We start from the raw sequence: 23,414 nt of genomic DNA on the forward strand, positions 1-23,414 counted from the left end.
AAAATTGTCTGCATTGCTGGGTTACAGTCCTGAGAATGCCAGTCACCCTCTGGGACTTTGCTCAAATGGCCATCATTGGACAGTAATCCTATTCGGCCATGGGAAAAGTCACATCCTTATCCAAAACCTCCCCCCCTTTGTTCCTCTACACACACTGACGTCAGGGCAACAATCAGGAGAAGGAACCCCGACTGATTATTCCCCTCCTGAACTGATGGGAATGAGGCCAGTTGATGCACGTTGACCACTGCCCAGCTAACAGTTACTGCGGATCAAACCCGGGCCTTTCCAGGTGTCCGTTGAACAGCTAATCTGTGTAGTGAGCAGATAAGAGAATTACCAATACCTGGCTGTAGGTGGAGAATGGACTTTCAGCCTGACAGATGAATGTTATCCCTGGTTAAGTAACTGATATTGCAACATTTAAGGCAGGTATAAAATAGGAGAATAGATATACGTACAATGCAAATCCGCGAGTCCTGATCGGCTGACACAGAGAGATTTTCGAATATGCGATAATCAGACGAGTAGCTAAAGTCTACTTCAGTCATCTGTAAAATTGGAGGGGAGAGCTTTTCGAAATTATCAGGGAACCTGTGGAGGAACACAGGCACGGTGTCAAATCACATACACCCGGGGAACACATTGTGTCAAATCACACACACACCCGGGGAACGGACAGTGTCAAATCGCACACACACATCCCCAGGGAACACAGTCAAATCGCACACACACCTGGAGAACAGACACTGTCAAATCACACACACGGAGAACAGACACTGTCAAATCACACACACACACACCCCCAGGGAACAGAGTCAAATCACACACACACCTGGAGAACAGACACCCGGAGAACAGACACTGTCAAATCACACACACACACCTGGGGAACAGACACAGTGTCAAATCACACACACACACCTCCAGGGAACAGAGTCAAATCACACACACACTTGGAGAACAGACACTGTCAAATCACACACACACACACCCGGGGAATGGACACTGTCAAATCTCACACACACCCCCGGGGAACACATCGTGTCAAATCACACACACCCAGGGAACACAGACACTGTCAAATCACATACCATCATCATACGCAGTCCCTCGGAATCGAGAAAGACTTGTTTCCCTCCCTAAGTGAGTTCTTTGATGGCTGAACAGTCCGATACAAGAGCCACAGACCCTGTTATAGGTGGGACAGACATTTGTCGAGGGAAGGGATCAGTGGGGCTGGTTTGCTGCTCGCTCCTTCCGCTGCCTGCGCTTGGCCTCTTCACGCTCTTTGCGTTGAGACTCGAAGAGCTCAACGCCCTCCCGGATGCACTTTCTCCACCTTGGGAGGTCTTCGGCCAGGGTCTCCCAGGTGTCAGTGGTGATGTCGCATTTTACCAGGGAGGCTTTGAGGGTGTCCTTATAACGTTTCCGCTGTCTTCCTTTGGCTCATTTACGACGAAGGAGCTCCGTATAAAGCATTTGCTTAGGATGTCTCGTATCTGGCATGCGTACTATGTGGCCTGCCCAGCGAAGCTGATGGAGTGTGGTCAGTGCTTCAATACTGGGGATGTTAGCCTGGTCGAGGACACTGATGTTGGTCCGCCTGTCCTCCCACGGGATTTTCAGGATCTTGCGGGGATATCGTTGGTGATATATCTCCAGCGACTTGAGGTGCCTTCTATATATCGTCCATGCCTCAGATCCATACAGGAGGGCGGGGTATTACTACAGCCCTGTAGACCATGAGCTTGGTGATAGATTTGAGGGCCTGGTCTTCAAACACTCTCTTCCTCAGATGGCCGAAGACTGCACTGGCACACTGGAGGCGATGTTGAATCTCCGCATCAAAGTCTGCCTTTGTTGATAAGAGGCTCCCGAGATATGGGAAATGGTCCATGTTGTCGAGGGCCGCACCGGGAGACACAGTCAAATCACACACACACACCCACCCAGGGAACACAGACACTGTCAAAACACACACACATACACCCGGGAACACATTGTGTCAAATCACACACACCCGGGGAACAGACTCAATGTCAAATCACACACACACCCGGGGAACACATTGTGTCAAATCACACACACAGCCGGGGAACAGAGACACAGTGTCAAATCTCACACACATGCAGGTGTGTAGTCCTTTACACCCAATGGGAAAAGTAACCAGTCAAATGAATACACCTCCTATTCTGTCAGTCCCCACTATTTGCGAGGTTTGTCAATAATATACCATGTCCCACACTACGAGTATGCTCAGACCGGGACTGAGCAGAATGCAATTCATTCCTTTACTGCACACATTAAGTATTTTTTGCTACCAACTCACCCCTTTTTAGTAGCTTTCAACCCCACCAGCTCCCCACCTACCCACCATGTCCTTTATTCGCTCCCATGTCCTTCACCCCCGCCATGTTCTGCAATTACTTCACTCATCAGAAACACATCGACTTGTCTCGGCCCCATTTTTACTGTGCCCTTCCCTGGTAATTTATCGTGTAACTCAATTCCCTTCAGATGAAGAAGTTGCTGCCCGATTTCCCTTCTCATTCATTTTTCTCACGTGCCCCTGGGATTGGATCCCTTCACCACTGGGATCAATTTGCTCCGTTCAATTTCATCAATCCCCTTAACCTTGAAAATGTGATTTCGCGCACCTTTTCCAAAGAAACAAACCCAATTCCATTAACATTTTCTCAATATAAATTCATGAGCAGCTTGTAAGTGGGTTGTTGCTCCCCTCTGCACCCTCTCGGGGGCAGCAATATCCTTCTTCTGCCCATCAATTTCAGTCTTTTTTCTTCTACGTTACCTGACAGTTACAAGCCTCAGAATGACTTTGTACGATCCGAGGGTATGCATCCGTACACTAGACTTCCATTCGCATCAAGCTCTCTGCAGGTATTGGTGGCTCAGTGGTAGAATTCTTGTCTGCTACGCGGGAGGCCTGGGTCCAATTCCCAGCTAATACAGGAATTTTATCTTTATAACTGAACAGCACTTTCAAAAGAGCCAGCTCAGATACGATAGGCCGAACGGCCTTCTTCTCTGCTGCATCCTTGCCTTTGTTACCTCTAGACTATTCCAACGCACTCCTGGCTGGCCTCCCACATTCTACCCTACGTAAACTAGAGGTAATCCAAAACTCGATGCCCATGTCCTAACTCGCACCAAGTCCTACTCACCCATCACCTTGTTGCTCGCTGACCTGTATTGGCTCCCCATTAAGCAACGCCTCGATTTCAAAATTCTCATCCTTGCTTACATGGCCTCGCCCCTCCCTATCTTTGTAATCTCCTCCAGCTCCACAAGCCCCACCCCCCCAAGATGTCTGCATTCCTCTCATTTTTCCCTCTGAGCATCCCTGAATATAGTCGCTCAACAATTGGTGGCCGAACATTCTGTTGCCTGGGCCTCAAGCTCTAGAATTCCCTGTCTGAACCTTTGACCAAGCTTTTGGTCACCTGCCCTAATTTCTCATGTGGCTCGCTGTGAAGCGTCTTGAGACTTTTCACTACCTTGAAGGCGCTATATAAATACAAATTGTTGTTGTATCATTCCATGATTTCATTGTATTCCACTAACCTTAGAGTCACCTCCTGCTCCTTCTCAAGAGGCTTTAGCTCGGGCCTGGGGAATGAAATAATGGGTACAAATTCAAGGTACATGGAAAACAATTAAACAACTAGAGTACAAAATGTAAAATCAGCCAGCGCTGGAAATATACAACAGGTCAGTGTCTCAGAGAAAAGGCAGGCTAGCATTTCAGGTGGATCCCTGGATTAGGATTGCCAGAGATTGCACCGAGAACAGTAACCTGCCCTTCCTCATGCTCTGCTGCACCTCCACCATTGGTAGTTTGTAATGTTAATCTGAATATAAAAATGTGGCACTTCTGCACATTTTTAATAAATTGCACCTTGTGAAAAGCTGGTGCAATTAAAAGGTTAAAATTCCTTTCCTTTGGTTCGAGATAGATGCTTAAAAAAAATATTCAGTGGGAAAGGGAATCTACTGGGTCACCTGTGTGTTTAAGATGCTTGCTTCATACTGTGGTGCACAGACATAAATCAGCACTTTATAGCCCTGAAATACTCTCAGGATACTCGAAATACACTCACGGGTTTAAGTCCTGATTGTAACCAAGTTATCCACTAACACAGATGGGACGGCTTCCAGTAAATGCCAATTGGCAGTGCCCCAGCATTATTCCCACACACTCTTCACCCAAATGCATTAATACCGATGAGGAGTTGGAATGCATCAAGCTGTGGAGCAGGAAACGATCAGCCCAGCACCATTACTCTGGGAGCAGGTAATGCCGCCACACAATTTGGGGGGGGGTGTCACTGGCACCCACCGAACGTGAGTATCCAGCTGGATGCCAACCAGGAATTGCGAGCCGGAGCCGGGACTGCCTGGAGTGGGGTCTGAACTCTGCACACGTGACTCCGAGGCGGGAGCGGCTGAGTGAAAGGCTCACTCCGATGTTTCAGCTGAAAGGCGCAGACAACACTTCATCCCACCAGACGTCACAGATAGGGAATGTTTATCCTCAGAGGGCACGATGGGCAGTGGGAAAGCTCTTGCTGATGGGATACTGTCAATACAAAGGTGCACTCTGTGCCTCCAATGGTGTTCAGAGTGGCAGCTAGAGGCCATAAGGAATGCAGGCTGCTTCCGACAGGCTCTGCAACACACCCCACCATCACCAGTGCCAGACTGGTGTCCTCAGAGGGAGTGCAGTTTCCAGCCTCTGCTCTCCCTGCGCAATAGAGTATAGATTAAAACACTGCAAGTGTTTAATTGATGTTCTTTTAAACTAAATTCGACAAAAAGCTGCTTAAATGCCAGTATATGAGTTAATTGACCTTCAACACAAATTAGGGCAACGAAACACTTCAACTCGGCTGCGGATCCACGGAACTGCAGCAACTGCATTAGCACTGGAGGAGCCAAGCCAAGCAGCAATGCCCCTCGGGTTTTGCAAACTAGTCGTTGGGAATAGACCCGCCTGTCACCGCCCCCCAGCTCTCCATTTCAACAAGAGTCTCACGGGTGCAAAGAACAGTGAGCCTGGTGAATTAATCAGCCACGGCAGCTTATTTTTAAAATAGTCTTTGTAACGCTGATTATGGTGAGCCTCCAATACTTACAGTTTCTCCAGCAGTTTCAGCTTGCTCTGTACTTGTGATGCTCTGTTGGCATTGTATCGGAATCTGTCTATGAACACCTAACAGGTTCAAAAAGATTGTTATTTAAAAAAAAAGATTCTACTCTTGGGTTCACAGATTTTTGTTTTACATCATTCTCAGGATCCGGGCATCATAGGAACAGGAGTCAGTAGCCACTGGAGCCCCTTGAGTCTATTCCACCATTCAATTAGACCATGGCTGATCTGTAACTCAACTCCATTTACCCGTCTTGGCTCCATATCCCTCGATACCCTTTACAAAACAAAAATCTAGTGCTCTCAGTCTTGAAAATTTCAATTGACCCCCGGCATCCACAACTTTGTGGGAGAGAATTCCAGATTTCCACTACCCTTTGTGTGAAGAATTGCTTCCTGATTTCACTCGAACTCTAATTTTAAGGTTGTGCCCTCTTGTTCTGGATTCCCCACCAGAGGAAAAAGTTTCTTTCTATCTACCCTATACTATTAGAAGCATAGAAACATACAAAGAGTAAATACTTCGACAGTGAATACTTCGACAGTGAATACTTCGACAGTGAATACTTCGACAGTGAATACTTCGACAGTGAATACTTCGACAGTGAATACTTCGACAGTGAATACTTCGACAGTGAATACTTCGACAGTGAATACTTCTATTAGATATACCCGTGTTATAAGTGACAGTCCTGTACCCACCAGTACTGTACCCCAATGTTATACAGTGACAGACCTGTACCCACCAGTACTGTACCTCAGTGTTATACAGTGACAGACCTGTACCCACCAATACTGTACCACAGTGTTAGTAACAGACCTGTCCCCACCAGTACTGTATCCCAGTTAGTGACAGACCTGTACCCACCAGTACTGTACCCCAGTGTTATACAGTGACAGACCTGTACCCACCAGTACTGTGTCCCAGTGTTATACAGTGACACACCTGTACCCACCAGTACTGTACCCCAGTGTTACACAGTGACAGACCTCTACCCACAAGTACTGTATCCCAGTGGTATTAGGGATAGACCAGTACCCACCAGTACTGTACCCTTGTATTACATTCTTCAATCCTGTATTAGTTAGATTTTACAGATCAGGTTAGATTCTAAATTATGAACAGCAGTAATGCTTTTGGTATTGTCCTCGAGAGTAAAAGGTGGATCATTATGATGCAGGAAAACTAATGAAGGTTTTACATCAACGGGGCACAATCGACTGTACTGCCCCCAGGCAAATCCCAGCTTCAAGCGCTGCCAGCGAAGCGGTCTACAAGAGTGCTGAGAAAGTGCTTCAAATACAGTGGAATCTCGCAGGAAGAAAATTAAAATGGAAAGAAATCAGAATGCCAAAGGACTGTCCGACAGTCCATCTGTTCCCCAGATTTTCCCCCTCCTTGATCGAAAGCATCAACAAACACAGATATAATTCCATGGGTTTGCCTGCTGCTTTCTGATATCTTGTCCAAGTGGCCAATTCTTTATGTCTGAGGCTCACAGCAAATGCTACCAAGCTATTCAACCGAGGGGGGGTTCGCAGTCACGGGCAGGAGGTCTGATCCTGCCGTCAACAATCCTCCACAATTTCCAGCAGATGTGTCCAAGCAGTGGTCAGGCGCTTTCTCCTCTTAAGTCCAAGGATGCTGCAGCCAATCTAACACCCCAACTGCTGCCCTGGGCGAGATTGGCTGATACAGCACGAACAGGGGACTGTCCTTGGGCCTTTGCAGTGCGTACAGCCCAGTACCACACTGGGCAGCCCAAATACTTTCCGAAAGAGCATTTTATTTAAACATAAAAAGTATATGGTGCAGTTTCACACCACAACCTTGAATTTCCTGTGCGCACATCCCCAGAAGTTGGAACCAAAAAACAAAATTCCCCCGATCTCTCAAAAATTACAGTTTCAAATCATTCATGCACATCAAGCACATATTGGTAGTCTGTCGTATCCAACAAAGACGTTGATGTGCTATTCGTCAATGGAATGTGTCTTCAAGTGGCTGTATAGGCCAATTCTGGATGCACATAGTCTCTTGCACGTCGGACAAGGGAAGTTCGATGTGCCTGATGCTGACAGTACTGCCACCTGATGTCATCTATCTCTAGTGTCCCACAGGCTTCGACATCGGCTTTCTTCGAAGGTCTGGCAGGCAGTCCTCATCAGGGTTTGTCACTGGATTTTATTAGCTGCTGTATTCGCGAGGTCCTTTGTTCGGATGCCACAGTACTGGAGGTTAGCCTGATGCAACTTTTGTAGCGCCTGCGGGGGCGCCCCTGGTGTCTTCGGCCTTCACAGAGCTCGCCGTGAAGAAGCTGACGAGGGATCTTTGATTCATCCATGCGGATGACATGTCCAGCCCACCGAAACTGGGCTCGCATGATCATCACCTCAATGCTAGTTGATTGTGCTCTCTCCAGAACTTCATAGTTTGACACCCGGTCTTGCCAGCGTATGTGGAGTATAGATCTGAGACTGTGCATATGGAAAGCTTCCAACTTTTTGATGGGACATCTGTAGGGTGTCCAGGTCTCACATCCATAAAGGAGAGATGAGCGAACGACTGCTCTATACACCAACAGTTTAGTTGACAATCGGATGTGGTGGTGACTCAACACCTTAGTGCGCAAGCGACCAAGTGCCTGGCTGGCTTTACAGATCCTAGCATCAATCTCCTTGTCCAAGGACCCGTCACTTGATATGGTACTGCCAAGGTACTTGAAGCTGTCCACTGATTTTAGTTGTATACTGCCGATGAAGACTGTGGGAGCAGGTGCTGTGGTGCCAGGGGCAGGCTGATAGAGAACCTCGGTTTTACTAAGGCTGATGGTTAGGCCAAACAATTCTGTTGCCTCAGACCTGACAACGCGTTTAACAAACTGCAATCAGGGAAGTTTTACAAGTTTTAAATGGGACTTATACGGATGCCATAAAAATACATTGAAAGAAACAGAAAACACAGTGCCGGTCTCCGTGAGAACAAATAAAAAAAAACTAAAAAGTTCACTTGTGCCCAAAATGCCACCATTTTTAAGCTGCGTAACCGGTTTGCGCCCACGTTAGGCGTGTAGGAGTGCAAATGCAACAGAAATTCAAGGCTATAAGACCTGTGATTCTTACCCACTATGGTGAACATATACCTGGATGTGCTCTCTGTACTACAGGCCAGTGATTCCCACCCAGTCTAGTCAACATATACCTGGATGTGCTCTCTGTATTGGTGCTGAGCCTCATACTCTCGCTGCTGGTTTTTCAGACGCTCCTCTTTGGTCTTTACGAAGTTTTCATAGTCTCCGCGGTAGGTTTCCAGGCGCTGCGAATGCAGGTAAACGATATCGGTCGCCACGGCATTTAGGAAGTTGCGGTCGTGCGACACGACCAGGATAGTGGATTGCCAGGTCTGAAAGAAGAGCACAGGTTTCAGCGGAAGGGTCATTTAACACACAGCACGCCCGTGACACCGGTGTTAACAGGACAGTCCTCTTCAGCAAGGCAGCAGCCAATACAGCCAACAGCTTACTTCAATAGCATGTCTCACAGAATGAAACGCCCCAAAGTATTGGAAGGAGAACTGAGAAGAGATTGAGCAAGGAGAAAGAGGTGTAAGGGGAGATGTACACAACAGGAAGGGAGTAGGGAGAGGGCGAGGTGTAAGGGGCGATGTACACATCAGGCAGCGACCAGGGAGTAGGAGAGGTGTTTGAGAGTTTCAAAACTCAGCAGGTATTTTTTTTCCATATAAAAAAAAATTCCATAATTGAAGAAATATATTCAAGTATTTCAATTGTATTTCAAAATATTCAAGTAATGAAATTCATAATCGATGTCACAAGATACTTCACGGTGGAGCAGCTGTGCACAATGTAGAAACATTTGCAGAGCTGCGGGGAAGGGCAGGGGAGTGGGACTAGTTGAGAGTCGGCACGAGCTCAACGGGCCGAAAGGCCTTTTGCCGTGCTGTAACCATTCTATGATTCTAAGCTGCAAAGCTTATTCCAGCTCCTGGAGCAAGTTGGGAATGTCAGGCTGGCAATTTCAGTAAGAGGGGAGTTGAGAGTTTAAACAAATGTTGTCAGTCAGTCAATCAGTCATTCTTCCCATGACCTTTGTGGGATCCCATTCAGTTCAAGCAGTATATGTTCCTCAATGCTCATTTACCCCTGAAAAAAAGTGTCCAGCATGGACAAAGTGCTGAATGGAACTATCCCTCGCACAAAGTGCTGGGACTGAACTTCCAACAAAAAAAACAGGATAGCACTTCAAAAGAACAGTCTTCACACAAAGGTAGTGGAACTCTGGAACTCCCTCTCCCAAAATGTTGGGGGTCAATTGGGGCTTTCAAAAGGGAGCACGATAAGAGTTTTGTTGGTTAAGGGCATCAAGGGATATGGAGCAAAGACGGGTAGATGATACAGATCAGCTGTGATCTAGTTGAATGGCGAAACAGGCTCAGGGGGCTGAATGGCCTCCTCCTGTTCCTATCTTCCTAGAAGTGTTTTCCCTTTGCTCTGTAAGCTTCCATTGGCTCTAAGGAATTCAGTGTCTATTTTGGTGCCCAAGGTTAGACAGCGAGTGTCGGTAAACTCTTCCACCATGGGGTGCATCAAAACCAAGCCCAATACTGCCCACAGCCAACATCGACACACTTCCACCTTCCAGCAGGGGGCCATTAGATGGTGACTGGGAGCAGGAATGCTGGTTCACCTTCGATATCTCCCTAACCCAGAGTGCACGGAGGTCAAGTGTAACTCAGCACAGACTGGGAATCAAGCCTGGGATGTTCCCGGTACCTAAGCCTCAGTACCACACTGGACAGCAGTCAGGGCAGCACTTCATCATTTTCCTGTGCTGTCCCGCAGAAGCAGAAGTCCTTACAGAGAGCGAACTGGGAAAACTCTATTAGTACTATCACAGGAGATCGGGAGTTTGTGGTGTCATATCTGTGACTCTAGTTTTCCTGTGAAAGCATACATCCAGTGACCTTGCCTCAAATATAGAAAAGGAGCTGCTATGCCCAACAATCAAGGCCACTGCTTTACAATGAGAGTCAAATTCCAGCTTTAGTACACAGATTACGAGATTTTCACACAACTTGGGGGAAGCAATGTGTGAATCTGTTTTTCTGTGCAAAGTGAGATCGACTGGCCTTGACCAAGCCTGATCAGCCCCGCCTACATTAACATTTCCTACTGCACGTCAAAAGTACTTCAGTGACAGTAAGGCGCTTTGGGACATCCTGGGATCGTGAATCCGCTCTATCAATGCAAGTCTTTCTTTTTACCTCATTAGTGACAAACATTCCTCATTCAGCCAGCCCCACACTTACTGCATTGTGTTATTAAACAGCGCGATTCAATATGCGATACTTAAAATTTATTTGTGGGGAGGGAATAGCCTTTAGGCTGTAAAATGAAATATCCTACAATCCCATTAATGCATGGATGATGATTAGCCCAGAAATCTAGGAAATGTACTTTACTGTTACATGGGGGCACGGGGCAGGGGGGGGGGGGTGGGGGGAGGGGGATAGAGAGGTCAAACAGCAACTAGCAGCACAGGAGAGAATTGCAATGCATACACAGCAAACGCTTAACATTACAACCCGAGCCCGCTTCATTCAACCCCGCTGCTTCTATTAATGTCTGCTTTGCATATTCAGCGTACAATTGCCTCACCCGCGTAGACCAGGCTCAGAGTCTCTCGCTCCAACAATCAAATGACCTAATATATCATTCTGCAGTAACAGGCATATAATGATTCAGGAGATTTTGCTTGTCAGGTAATAAAATGAATTTCTATCCAAGCAGCCCAAGCACAACAGAGGAGCAGCGCAAAGCCCCTGCACTCTGCAAATGCTCATCTCGTGTTTCTTCCTGTCATAGCGCCGGTTGGTATTGTCAGCCCGTCTCCAGTCACTTCCGCCTCTCTGTCACAAGGCTGTGGCTTCGAGCCCCACTCTGGGACTTGGGGAGAAACTCCAGCACAGCAACAACTTGTATTTATACAGCGCCTTTAGCTCAGTAAAACATCCCAAGGTGTTGCACAGGAGTATTATAGGACAAAAACGTTGATACCGAGCCACATAGAGTGATATTGGGCCAGTTGGTCAAAGAGGCAGGCTTTAAGGAACGTCTTAAAGGAGGAAAGAGGCGGAAAGATTTAGAGAGGGAATTTCAGAGCTTAGGTCACAAGCAGCTGAGGGAACGGCCGCCAATAGTGGAGCGATTAAATTCAGGGATGCTCATGAGGCTAGAATTGGAGGAGCACAGAGATCTCGGAGGATTGAGAGGCTGGAGGAGGTTACAGATGCGGTGAAGCGAGGAGGCCATGGAGAGATTTGAAAACAAGGATGAGAATTTTAAAATCAAGATATTGCTTAACAGGTGATGCTGGTCTTCTTATGAGATGTAGAATCATAGAAATTTACAGGGCAGAAGACGGCCATTTCGGCCCATCGTGTCCACACCAGCCAATAAAGAGCCGCACGGCCCTGGGTCAGCAGCCCTGAAGGTTACATCTAAACCTATGAACAATGCAGAAAGGTAAAGAGTTCCCAGTCTGCCCCACACAACTGCAACACCCCTTACACCGCAACATTCTACACTCCACCCCAACCAGAGCCACGTGATCTCCTGGGAGAGGCAAAAACCAGATAAAAACCCAGGCCAATTGGGAGGAAAATTCCTCTCCGACCCATCCAGGCGATCGAAACTAGTCCAGGACATCACTCTTGCCGTATTCGATCCCCTGCAGTACTTACCATCGCATGAAACCAAGGCCCCATATCCTCCTGTTCCAGCGGATGCTAAAGATCCCAAGACATTATAAAGAAATATTAATAAATTGCCCTCCCTCACCAATATCAACCAGTTAACCGCCAGTCAGTTCGCAGTTGGCTTTGCGATTCCTCTCCAAGGGTAAAATGTCTGCCTCATTTGTCTGCTGTCACTGCATTTCAAAGCAGCTGATTGTGAATGTGAAGCACTTCAGATATTTCAGGCATCCCAAGATGCTGAATAATTGTAGTCTTTCAAACTGATGCGAATTAACACAAGAACAGCAGCACCCCGTGCGTTTATACAGCACCTTTAACATAGAAAAATCTTCACAGAGACAGAAAGAAGAAAATGGATGCCGAGCCAATAAAGATGCGAGGAAGAATGATCAAAAGCTTGGTCAAAGAGGCGGGTTTTGAGATGGTACTTAAAGTAGAGAGATGGTGGAGGTTTTGGGAGCGAATTCCAGATCGCGGGGCCTTGGCGGCTGAAGGTGCAGCTGCCAATGGTGGAGGAGCTGCAAAAGAGATTGCAGTCAGAGGAACGGACAGATTGTGTGTGTGTGTGTGTGTGTGTGGTGCTGTGGGGCGGATTGGGGCTGGAGGAGGTTAGAGATATAGACAGAATTTAAACACACGGATGAGAGTTTTAAATCTGTGGTGTCGGCATACTGGGACTTGGGGCGGAATAGGTGACAGGCAGCAGAGTTCTGCACGAGCTGAGGTTAACGAAGGGTGGAGGGTGCGATTATTGGAACAGTCATGTCTGCAGGTGGCAAAGGCATGGATGAGGGTTTCAGCAGGAGAGGAAGTGGAAATGTTGCGCAGGTGGAAGTAGGCAGCCTTTGTAATGGGGAGGATATGGGGATGGGAACCAAACAGGGCTGAAATATGGACACCAAGTCTATTGCAGCCCAAGACTGAGGCCAGAGAGGAGCCAGGACCAGTGGCAATAGTATGGCGTTTGTCGTGGTGGAGGGGCGGGGTGAAAACAATGGCCTCAGTCTTCACAACGTTTAAATGGAGGAAATTGAGGTTCATCCAAAACAGATGTCAGACAAGCACATAGAGGCAGTAGAGAGGTTGAGAGGGACGGTGGAGAGGTAGGGCTGGGTATTGTCAGCATACATGTGGAAGCCGACTCCATATCTTCAAATTATGTTGCCAAGAGGCAGCATGTAGATGAGGCAGAGGAGGTGGTTCAAGGATCGATCTTTGGGGTACTCCAGAGGTAACGTTGCGGGGCAGGAAGAAAAGCCAGTGTTGGAAATGCTCTGGCTACAATTTGTTAGGCAAGAGTGGAGCCAAGCTGTCCAATGAACTGGACAACGGAGGAGGGGCACTGGAGGAGGATGGTGGAAGCAGGTGGGCTTTGTGATGGGGATGCAAACCAGGTGCAGGGTTGGAAAGGACACCAGCTCAGCCATGCCAAAGGCTGCAGACCCCTCAAGGAGGAAGAGGAGGAATAACACACCAGTCACAGTTGGGGAATGTAATTTATGATTTTGCTTGGAAATGTTTCAGTACTGTGGCAGGGACACAAATCTGTTTCAAGGACTTCGAAAAGGGAGGTTGGAGATTGGGGGGGGGGGGCGGGGGGAGGGTAGTTTGCAAGAACAGAGGAGTTAAGGGTGGGTCTTTTTAAGGAAGAGGTGATGACAGCAGTTCTGAAAGGCAGGGGGTAACCATGGGCGATGGCAAGGTCGAGAGAGTGATCAGGAGTATGGTGGGAGAGTTTATATGAAGGGAGCGGTTAGAGAGGACAGCTCGTCAGTGAATTCAGTAGAGAATGGGCAAGGGAGCGGAGATGAAGATTGAACTCACCGGTGATGAGTCGCTCAGTGCAGAGGCTGAGGAATGAAAGAAGGCAGGATATCTCAGTGAAAAACACGGTGTGGGACTTGTAGGGCAGTAGATAATGAGGACTTTAAAGGAGGCGATAGGGGTGGAACAATGTGAAGGACTCCAAGGAAGGAGTGCTTTGATGGTAAGGGGCCGACTGTCGTGGGGAGACTTGAGTTAAGGGACTCGGTGTCACCCACCGAGACATGTTTCAGGCAAGGCCAGAATATCACTGTAATCATTCACAACAAAGACATGGATAGCAAAGGCCTTGTACACGAGTGAATGGTCTTTCTGGAGAGAAATGCAGAGAGGGGTGATGATGAGACCTGCCGGTGGAGTGAGCGGAATGGGAAAGAGATTGATAAGGGAGGAGGGCGAGGTGGTTGGAGTTGTTGCTCATCAGGAGGCAGTGATGGGGGCTTGAATCACACCTTTGAAGAATGCAGAGGCTCAGAGGGAAGCTGCGAGCTTATTCTAACCTTGAACGACAGCAGGGGACTAGGACAGCAAAGGAGTAGTGATCGGCTGGGGTAAGAATGGGGGGCAAAGTACGCAAGAGGGGAGGAATGAAAGGTAGTATTGACTGGGTGACAGGAAGGGGAGGAGACAGGGCTAGAAAGTCCAAGAGGAGGAAAAAAAAGGAAGACAGAAGTAATGCCCATGGGTCCAGAGTGGCAGCCCAAATCCGCAATGGTCACAGAGGTCATTCGGGATACATAGACACGGCAGAGATTACATTAAATGCTAGTTTAAGGAAAAAAATGAATTCCTCTGATCCCAGAGGCTATTGTATGCAATTAATAGCTTTGTGGTTCTGTACGGCTTTCGAATTTGGTTTAATAATTTCCAAAGAGTTACTTTTTGGGTCTACAATACATTTTCAAAACTGTGCAAAGAAATTCAACAGCGAAAAACTGCTGTCATTCGATTCTGAAAGAATGACATGCTTTATTTTGCACACAGTACATTCGCTGCTGGAGGGAACATGATGATGAAGAGCAGAGAAGCACAGGGCAAGGACTCACCTGCAGGTAGTTCTCCAGCCAGAGGATTGCTCGCACATCCAACATGTTAGTGGGTTCTGAGAAAACGAGAAGTTAGTTGTATGAAGATCATTGACGCCACTGACAGGATTTCACAAACTAAACGAAGTTAACAGCACAAGGTTACTCAGGGCTCGCACACTATATTCAAACTATACTTCTCTACGAAATATAGAGACGCCCACTTCATTCATTCTTCAGCCTCAAATATCTCAGAGGGGATTTTTCAAAAATGTGTTTGAGAGATATGGGTGTCACTGGTAAGGCCACATTTATTGTCCATCGGTTGCCCCGAGGCCATTAAAAGTCAACCATGTAGCGTGGGACAGGAGTCAGGCGTAGTCTGGGTCAGCTAAGACCGTCAGGTTCCTGTCCCTGAAGGTACATTCCTGGATGAGTAGATTAAGGGAAGGAAACCTGCCATCCTTACCGGGTCTCGGCCTACATCTGACTCCAGTCCCACACCCATGACGTGGCCCAATGAGCCACTCAGTTGTATCAAACCGCTGCAAAGAATATCAGGGAAACTAGGGATGGGCAATAAATGCTGGCATTGCCAGGGACGCCCACACTCCAAGAATGAATAAAAATCTCTGCTTTGGTCACACTGCGTGGATTTGTAGTTCAGGGCAGCCTCGGCAATAAAGGCACTGCCATCACAAGTGTATGGAAGCTCCGTGACTCGCACCTTCATTCCTCAGTGGATGGGAAAGTCAGTACAGGTATGCAACGAGAGGAAGTTGCCTCATCACTCAGCTTGGCAGCAGCAGCCATTAGATTTACTACTGCCCAGTCTCGCTGTCTGGAACGGCACCACCTCATTCACGGTGTTGCTCAGATCGGGAATGTGAAAGTGCCCCCCTGGGAGAAGGGCAATCCGGAGCCGGAGCGATCCTTTGCCAATGCTCCATCCTCTCCAGGGTGGGGGTGGGAGGACCTGGCCCCTCAACAGCACAACTGGAATGAAGAACTGGATGTGTGTGGGGAGGGGACTACAGGTGCAAGCATGAGTTCTATCGCTATGGTATCGCAAGTCGATGCGGCCTCAGACATACAATAGTACCTAGTAAAATAATTAAGATTAAAAGCACATTTTACTACAAATACTGGCCAGATAGACTACCCGTTAAGTGCACACAGCACAAATTATATAAGAGCAACTGTACTTCAACCCAATTCATTGCACGCAAAGCGCTTTGGAGCACTGCTGAGGGGTGCAATAAGGTGCTACATGAATGCCAGTTTTTTCCTTCACAAGTCAACTTACCATCCAGCAACAGAAGATCAGGCCTGAGAAAGAGAGAGAGAGAGAGAGAGAGAGAGCAATAATGTAATAACGCACAATCGTCAATTATCTGTATTGAGATCAAATTGCTTGCTGCAGTGCAGACTGGGCCCAGGTTTGAAGCCTGATCTCAACCTGACTCCCAGTAAGGGAGCTACAAATCTCCCTCGTACTCAAGGGCTCACAAAACCCCCAAGAGTCAGCACCTTCAGGCAGTGAAGGGGAGTTGTGAGCAAAAACACAAAACAAAAAGATAGTAGAGCGAGTCTATTAAAATACAACCATGACATCACAAGGAGCCAGGAGAGTGTTTATTTCATACGGCATACAGTAGCAAGGAGCACAAACTACTTTCTGTTGCCACAAGCTGTGTCATATAACTGGTCAACTACAGATCAACTTATTCAGCGTTATACTCCTTGCTGCTATAGATATGCACAAGACAAAAAGCCTTTTTTCCTCACTGACATGATGTGGGTCCATATGGTGTAACTCCAGACCGAGAAAAAACAATGTGGTCTGGAGTCACACACAGGCCAGACCAGGTAAGGACGGCAGATTTCATTCCCAAAGGACATTAGTGAACCAGTTGGGTTTGTAACGATAATGCGACAGCTTCATGGTCACTTTTACTGATACTCCAGCTTGTTACTCCAGATTTATTTAGCTTTTTGTTTTTATAAACTGAATTCAAAATCACAAACTGCCATGGTGGGATTTGAATTCCCGTCTCTAGATTATTAGTCCAGGCATCCTATTTAGTGCAGTAACATAACCTCTACATTCCTGTATCCTCGTTCAGTAGGGATCCTGCCAGAGTTTACATGGAATTTTGAACACTTAGAACTGTGCACAGCACTGCTAATCTTCCTGCTGCTTCACCAGCTAAGATCACCCTGCTATTGCAGAGTTATCAGGAGCCAAGCTGTGCCCAGTGACCAGCCTACTGCTCCAGGTTCCATCACTTTCAGTGCCCGGAGTACTGCGACCCTGCCTAGTATCTGATTACAGCATCTGCCACAGAGGGTCGACTGATCGAACCTTCCACCCCGGGTACGTTAGTTTGGGACTCCCATCGGCCTGGAGAGCGCTCGATGCAGTGAGGCTTGTGTATATAGGTAGAGCTCTGCTCTCCCGTCCATTCTTTCTCGATGTTAGAAAATAGCTGGGTAACAGTACCCACTTTCTCCTAACACGAGAGATTCTGCATCAAATTTAGAGAGTACCTAGATCCAACAGACTACCCCAGGACTATTTACGTCTGGCCGGACAGTACATTCTTTGGAATAAATGATCAGTATGTGCAGCTAATGTTGATTTGCTGCCAGCGTCCAAAGGGGAGCTCCGCACGGTCCTGTGGGTGGAACACATCTCGCATTCGAGAGGATAGGAGGGCTGATGGGGATAGTGCCACCAGTCCCTGTGGTCTCCTGCAGCTTGCTCGTTAACCCGCAGGGATAAGGGGGGAAATTCCCGTTTGTTTTCCACTGGTTCTTCTGCCTGGAGGGGAATGGATGGGTTTAATGGTGTGAGAAGATTTTAACGATGGGGCGGGACTCCTGACTTTTGTCATACACCCCGTGTACACTGGGGTTACAGTCCATAATGATACAAGTTGGACTCCCCGAGGGGGTCTCGCACCACTGGGCACTGATCTACTCAGGACAGGCTCTGGAGCACCTCTGCCACTTTCATGCCGAGTTATACTGCCACTTTGAATCAGTGCGACAGTGGCAGTATAACTCCTGCCTGTGATCCGTTCTTTTGTCTGGTGCTCTGGGTGGCATGGTGCTTTTGGAAATTTTAGACCTTCGCATATTTTTCGTTTCCTCCCTATCCACATAAAACAGGAATGTAAATGAAGTATTAATGGCATCGCTTAACCTCCTTTATAAGCAGATTAGAAAAAGATATTAATCCAGAATGACTTAGAATAATTTATTTTTCTAATTTTCTCCAAGACTATCCATTACCTTCACCAGCAAGCCTAGACTATGAACGTCGGTAAAGTCGGGCAAACTATTCGACTGTTGGAGGCATCACTGAGGCCCTACCTAATATCACCCAACACCTCCACACCACACTCTCTTCAGCTGGAGGAGGAATCGGGGCTGATTTATCTCCTTCTTAGCTCAAGGGTGCTGAGGTCAACGTAATGCTGCCCCAGCTGATATTAACTAACTCAGTGAAGTCCAGGGATTGAGCTCGGGGCCTTCCTGGTCTCCACGGCTCAGCACCACACTCGGCAATGCATTGGCCCAGCTTCAGAGAAACCCCAAAACAACAGTGATATAATCTGCCAACGTTTGTTGTCCAGGCTCGCAGATGAAAATAGCGGATAAGCCTGATGTTGTGTATATGGACTTTCAAAAGACGTTTGATAAAAGTACCACATACTAGACTTGTTAGCAAAATTGAGGCCCATGAGATAAAAGGGGCAGTAGTGGTGTGGATACAAAATTGGCTAAGAGAGTTGTGTGAATGGCTGTTTTTCGGTCTGGAGAGAGCTATCAGTGGAGTTCCTGCAGTGCTGTACTATCCTATGATTTAGCACTTGAAGCTTCGATAATGTCGATAATCCAGAGTGTGACTGGCTAACTTTCTTGTTTGAGTTCATTCCCAGGATCAAACTTTGGCTGATTTCATAAAACAAAGTTGGGCATAAGAAAAGAGGTTTAAAATTACTTTGAATTGAAGATAGATTAACATAGGAGCAGGAGTAGGCCATTCAGCCACTCAAGCCAGTTCCACCATTCAATTAAGATCATGGCCAACCTGTACATCAACTCAATTTGTCCGCCCTTGGTCTATATCACTATTCAATGCTGAATGTATTCAAAGCAGCCATCTCTCCGGCTTTAAACCGAACATGGACTGGGGAACATGGAGGACCAATCACTTACTTGGCAAACAGTGCCCTGGCTAATGCCAGCCTCATTCTCCAACCTCCAGAGAACTCCCTGAAACATAAATGCAAAGTTAACACTAGGGTTGAAAACTAAAGCTTTTGCATAACTTGAAAACAATTGGAAAGGAGAACAGGGATGCACAAGTTAAATGAAACTCACTAAAAGTTTGAAGGAAAGTATGGGTAGATAGTGATTTAATACTTTGCCTCACTGGCTTATATAGAACTGCTGCAGTTTAAGTAAAACAGGAGAGGGGTAACTACCGGTATCAGAGTTTGCAACAGGCAATAAATAACATACATATGGAGCAACACTGGTTCTGTTACTAATTGTATACAGCACTGTGTGATGGACTGCTTGTTCTCACCGATAATCATCTTCTTAAGCGGTCCCTTGTATCGAGGCTTCCGATAATATACTGACATTCTCCTACAAGTACTAAATCAACAGCTGATTCAAAAGGAGCATTTTACAATGTCTTACCTAGTCATCTGTTGCTGCATCTTGGAACTGAAGCCCAAACCAGCCAGAATAACCGAGGCCCTAAAGAGAGAGAGAGAGAGAGAGAGAGACCGTCAAAGCAGAGATAGATACAGGTGTTTGTATTGGAATGATTATTGAGAGGGGCGAGAGCGGGAGAGTGCTCACGAGCGAGAACTGCACACACGTACAGTGAATTTCATGGGGGAAGGGGGAAAAGAGGAGACGGGAGATAAAATTATTTTTCCTTTGTTTAGTTCTGCAAGGCTAACTCACCACACATGCCCTGCCCCATTAAACTCAAAGGACCATCACATCAGGCAAATTATCTTAAAACGCCCTGAATAATCCCAGTGTTCTCAATCATACTAAATACTGAAATGTGCCAACATATTGCCCTGGAAAACCTGACTGCTCCAGTGTTGCATGAACTTCTCACAGAAGACTTTACCGAAAGATGAATCACCGTGTCGAGGTAGAACACCGTGTTACATCTGCAGATCAGCTGCAAAGCTGCCAAATCCACGTCACAGTAACATTGCCATTATCAGAACAAGCAACCTTTATAAACCAAGGTGCTGGCAACCTTCTTGGCATTCACCCAAGTGGTCATTCTTTATGCATGAGTTTACAGAATTAGGACTGTCAGCCGTGGCTCAATGGGTAGCACTCTCGCCGAGTCAGAAGGTTCAGGGTTCAAGTCCCACTTCAGCGCAGTGCTGAGGGAGTGCTGCACTGTCGGAGGTATCTTCTTTCAGATGAGACGTTAAACCGAAGCCCTATCTGCTCTCTCAGGTGGACGTAAAAGATCCCATGGCACTATTTCGAAGAAGAGCAGGGGAATTATCCCCGGTCTCCTGGGCCAATATTTATCTCTCAATCAACAGCACAAACAGATTATCTGGTCATTACCACATTATTGTTTGTGGGAGCTTGCTGCCGCGTTTCTCACATTACAACAGTGACTACACTTCTAAAGTATTTAATTGGCTGTAAAGCGCTTTGGGACGTCCTGAGGTCGTGAAAGGCGCCACAGAAATGCAAGTTCTTTCTTTCTGTGGAAGGGAGCACAAGGTTTCCCTCTTTCTTTCTGGGAAAAGCCTCAGGCAGAACTCCATGTTCAGAGGGGTATTAAAGCTCAGTTGAACATACAGGAAGGCACCTCAGTTTCAACGTCCCATTCAAAGGACAGCACCTCTGCTACTGCAGCATTTCCTCAACTAGCGCAGTAGAATGGGGAGAGACTAGGAGCTGTGGAGGAGCAAAGGGGTTTACATGTCCCTGTACACAAACCATTGAAAGATAATGCGCAGGTACAAGACAGCAAATGGAATGTTGGCCTTTATCTCGAGGGCGGAATGTAAAAGGGTAGAAGTTATGCTACAGTTATTTAAAGCTCTGTTTAGACCCCATCTGGAGTACTGTGTTAGTTCTGGCTACTCAGGAAGGATATACTGGCCTTGGAGAGGATGCAGAATCATATCGGGTGTTAAATGGTTAAATTATAACAAGTTACATAAACTTGGCTTGTAGTCCCTCGAGTTTAGACGGTTGAGGGGTGATCTAATCAAGATAATTAAAACGTTAAAAGGATTAAATAGGATGGAGAGAGAGAAACTATTTCCTTTGGTGGGGGGAGTCCAGAACATAATCTTAAAATTAGTGCCATTTAGGAGGGAAATCAGGAAGCACTTTTACCACACAAAGGACAGTGGCAATTCAGAACCCTCTCCCTCAAAAGGCTAACCCTGACTGGAGCTTTCAAGACTTAAGATAGATAGATTGTTGTTGGGTAAGGGTATCAAGGGATATGGAGCTACAGCAAGTAAATGGCACGGTTCAGCCATGGTCTGATTGAATAATATAATGTGGATAAATGTGAGGTTATCCACTTTGGTGGTAAAAACAGAGAGACAGACTATTATCTGAATGGTGACAGATTAGGAAAAGGGAAGGTGCAACGAGACCTGGGTGTCATGGTACATCAGTCATTGAAGGTTGGCATGCAGGTACAGCAGGCGGTTAAGAAAGCAAATGGCATGTTGGCCTTCATAGCGAGGGGATTTGAGTACAGGGGCAGGGAGGTGTTGCTACAGTTGTACAGGGCCTTGGTGAGGCCACACCTGGAGTATTGTGTACAGTTTTGGTCTCCTAACTTGAGGAAGGACATACTTGCTGTTGAGGGAGTGCAGCGAAGATTCACCAGACTGATTCCCGGGATGGTGGGACTGACCTATCAAGAAAGACTGAATCAACTGGGCTTGTATTCACTGGAGTTCAGAAGAGTGAGAGGGGACCTCATAGAAACGTTTAAAATTCTGACGGGTTTGGACAGGTTGGATGCAGGAAGAATGTTCCCAATGTTGGGGAAGTCCAGAACCAGGGGTCACAGTCCAAGGATAAGGGGTAAGCCATTTAGGACCGAGATAAGGAGAAACTTCTTCACCCAGAGAGTGGTGAACCTGTGGAATTCTCTACCACAGAAAGTAGTTGAGGCCAATTCACTAAATATATTCAAAAGGGAGTTAGATGAAGTCCTTACTACTCGGGGGATCAAGGGGTATGGCGTGAAAGCAGGAAGTGGGTACTGAAGTTTCATGTTCAGCCATGAACTCGTTGAATGGCGGTGCAGGCTAGAAGGGCTGAATGGCCTGCTCCTGCACCTATTTTCTATGTTTCTATGTTTAACAGGCTCAAGGGGCTGAATGGCCTCCTCCTGTTCCTATGTACCACTGTATGTTCTCATTTGCTCCTTTGTCCATTCCCAAAAGGTGCTGGGGTGCGTTCCCCAACACAAGCAGCCCCTCTGCTACTTTGCCAAATGACTGTCCTTCACATCAAGTGTCAGTAGGTGATTTGTGGGTGGCGGGGCGAGACACACAACTGATCCCAATCCCACCCACATATGCCATCCAAACACACACTTCCCAGCTGGGTCTTTGGGTCATAGCAACCACGGCTGATATTCCCGTCTCTCAAGGTCAGGGGTCACTGAGGCCATTAGTGACCCCGACTGTTGTCGTGGCATAAATGTTTCTCGATAGCGCATTAACCGGTTACCTCCCAAGCTCTGGAACGAACTACTGTTCTTAAAGGATTCTCTCGTCTCGGGCTTATTAATTCTAAACATACCTGGCCGGAGCCTTGTCTGCCTCGATCTCCTCCAATTTGGCATAAATTTCTGTTAGCCTGCCGCTCTCGGTGCCATCACTCCTGCAAGAAAAAGTCACAAAGACAATTATATCTACAGTTTACAGGCTGAACTCCGACATCACTAACTCGAAGGTGAAGTACATCTTTGTCTTTCCCATTTTAACTCCTCTCCTGACTTTCACTGGGATACAGTACGTGGTATGCTAGTCACCCTAAATACCTCAGCGCAAGTGGCCATGTTTCACATCCGAGAGCATTGGTAGGCAGCTCAAAGCCAAGCCTGAACCTATCCTCATCTGACCATCATACCCACACTTTCCAACACTGGGGGCGAGCAGACCCAGTGACCCCTGGCTGCGGGCGAGCGGACCCAGTGACCCCTGGCTGCGGGCGAGCGGACCCAGTGACCCCTGGCTGCGGGCGAGCGGACCCAGTGACCCCTGGCTGCGGGCGAGCGGACCCAGTGACCCCTGGCTGCGGGCGAGCGGACCCAGTGACCCCTGGCTGCGGGCGAGCGGACCCAGTGACCCCTGGCTGCGGGCGAGCGGACCCAGTGACCCCTGGCTGCGGGCGAGCGGACCCAGTGACCCCTGGCTGCGGGCGAGCGGACCCAGTGACCCCTGGCTGCGGGCGAGCGGACCCAGTGACCCCTGGCTGCGGGCGAGCGGACCCAGTGACCCCTGGCTGCGGGCGAGCGGACCCAGTGACCCCTGGCTGCGGGCGAGCGGACCCAGTGACCCCTGGCTGC

At 47.6% G+C, this 23,414-nt stretch overlaps 1 protein-coding gene across 4 annotated transcripts in view; it reads right to left on the reverse strand.

Moving 5' to 3' along the window:
* The window catches only part of abcf3 (ATP-binding cassette, sub-family F (GCN20), member 3), an 83,438-nt gene that overhangs the window by 11,810 nt on the left and 48,214 nt on the right, over positions 1 to 23,414 (reverse strand). For all 4 annotated transcript variants that reach the window (XM_070883815.1, XM_070883816.1, XM_070883817.1 and 1 more), the window contains 9 exons: positions 22,646 to 22,726; positions 19,517 to 19,576; positions 19,028 to 19,084; positions 16,107 to 16,129; positions 14,822 to 14,877; positions 8,376 to 8,576; positions 5,160 to 5,236; positions 3,589 to 3,633; positions 462 to 594 (listed from right to left, as the gene is read on the reverse strand). In XM_070883815.1, coding sequence (XP_070739916.1) covers positions 462 to 594; positions 3,589 to 3,633; positions 5,160 to 5,236; positions 8,376 to 8,576; positions 14,822 to 14,877; positions 16,107 to 16,129; positions 19,028 to 19,084; positions 19,517 to 19,576; positions 22,646 to 22,726 — 733 coding nt within the window. The remainder of the gene's footprint in view (positions 1 to 461; positions 595 to 3,588; positions 3,634 to 5,159; positions 5,237 to 8,375; positions 8,577 to 14,821; positions 14,878 to 16,106; positions 16,130 to 19,027; positions 19,085 to 19,516; positions 19,577 to 22,645; positions 22,727 to 23,414) is intronic.

Source organism: Pristiophorus japonicus, chromosome 6, assembly GCF_044704955.1.
Source record: "Pristiophorus japonicus isolate sPriJap1 chromosome 6, sPriJap1.hap1, whole genome shotgun sequence".
Taxonomy (NCBI): domain Eukaryota; kingdom Metazoa; phylum Chordata; class Chondrichthyes; family Pristiophoridae; genus Pristiophorus; species Pristiophorus japonicus.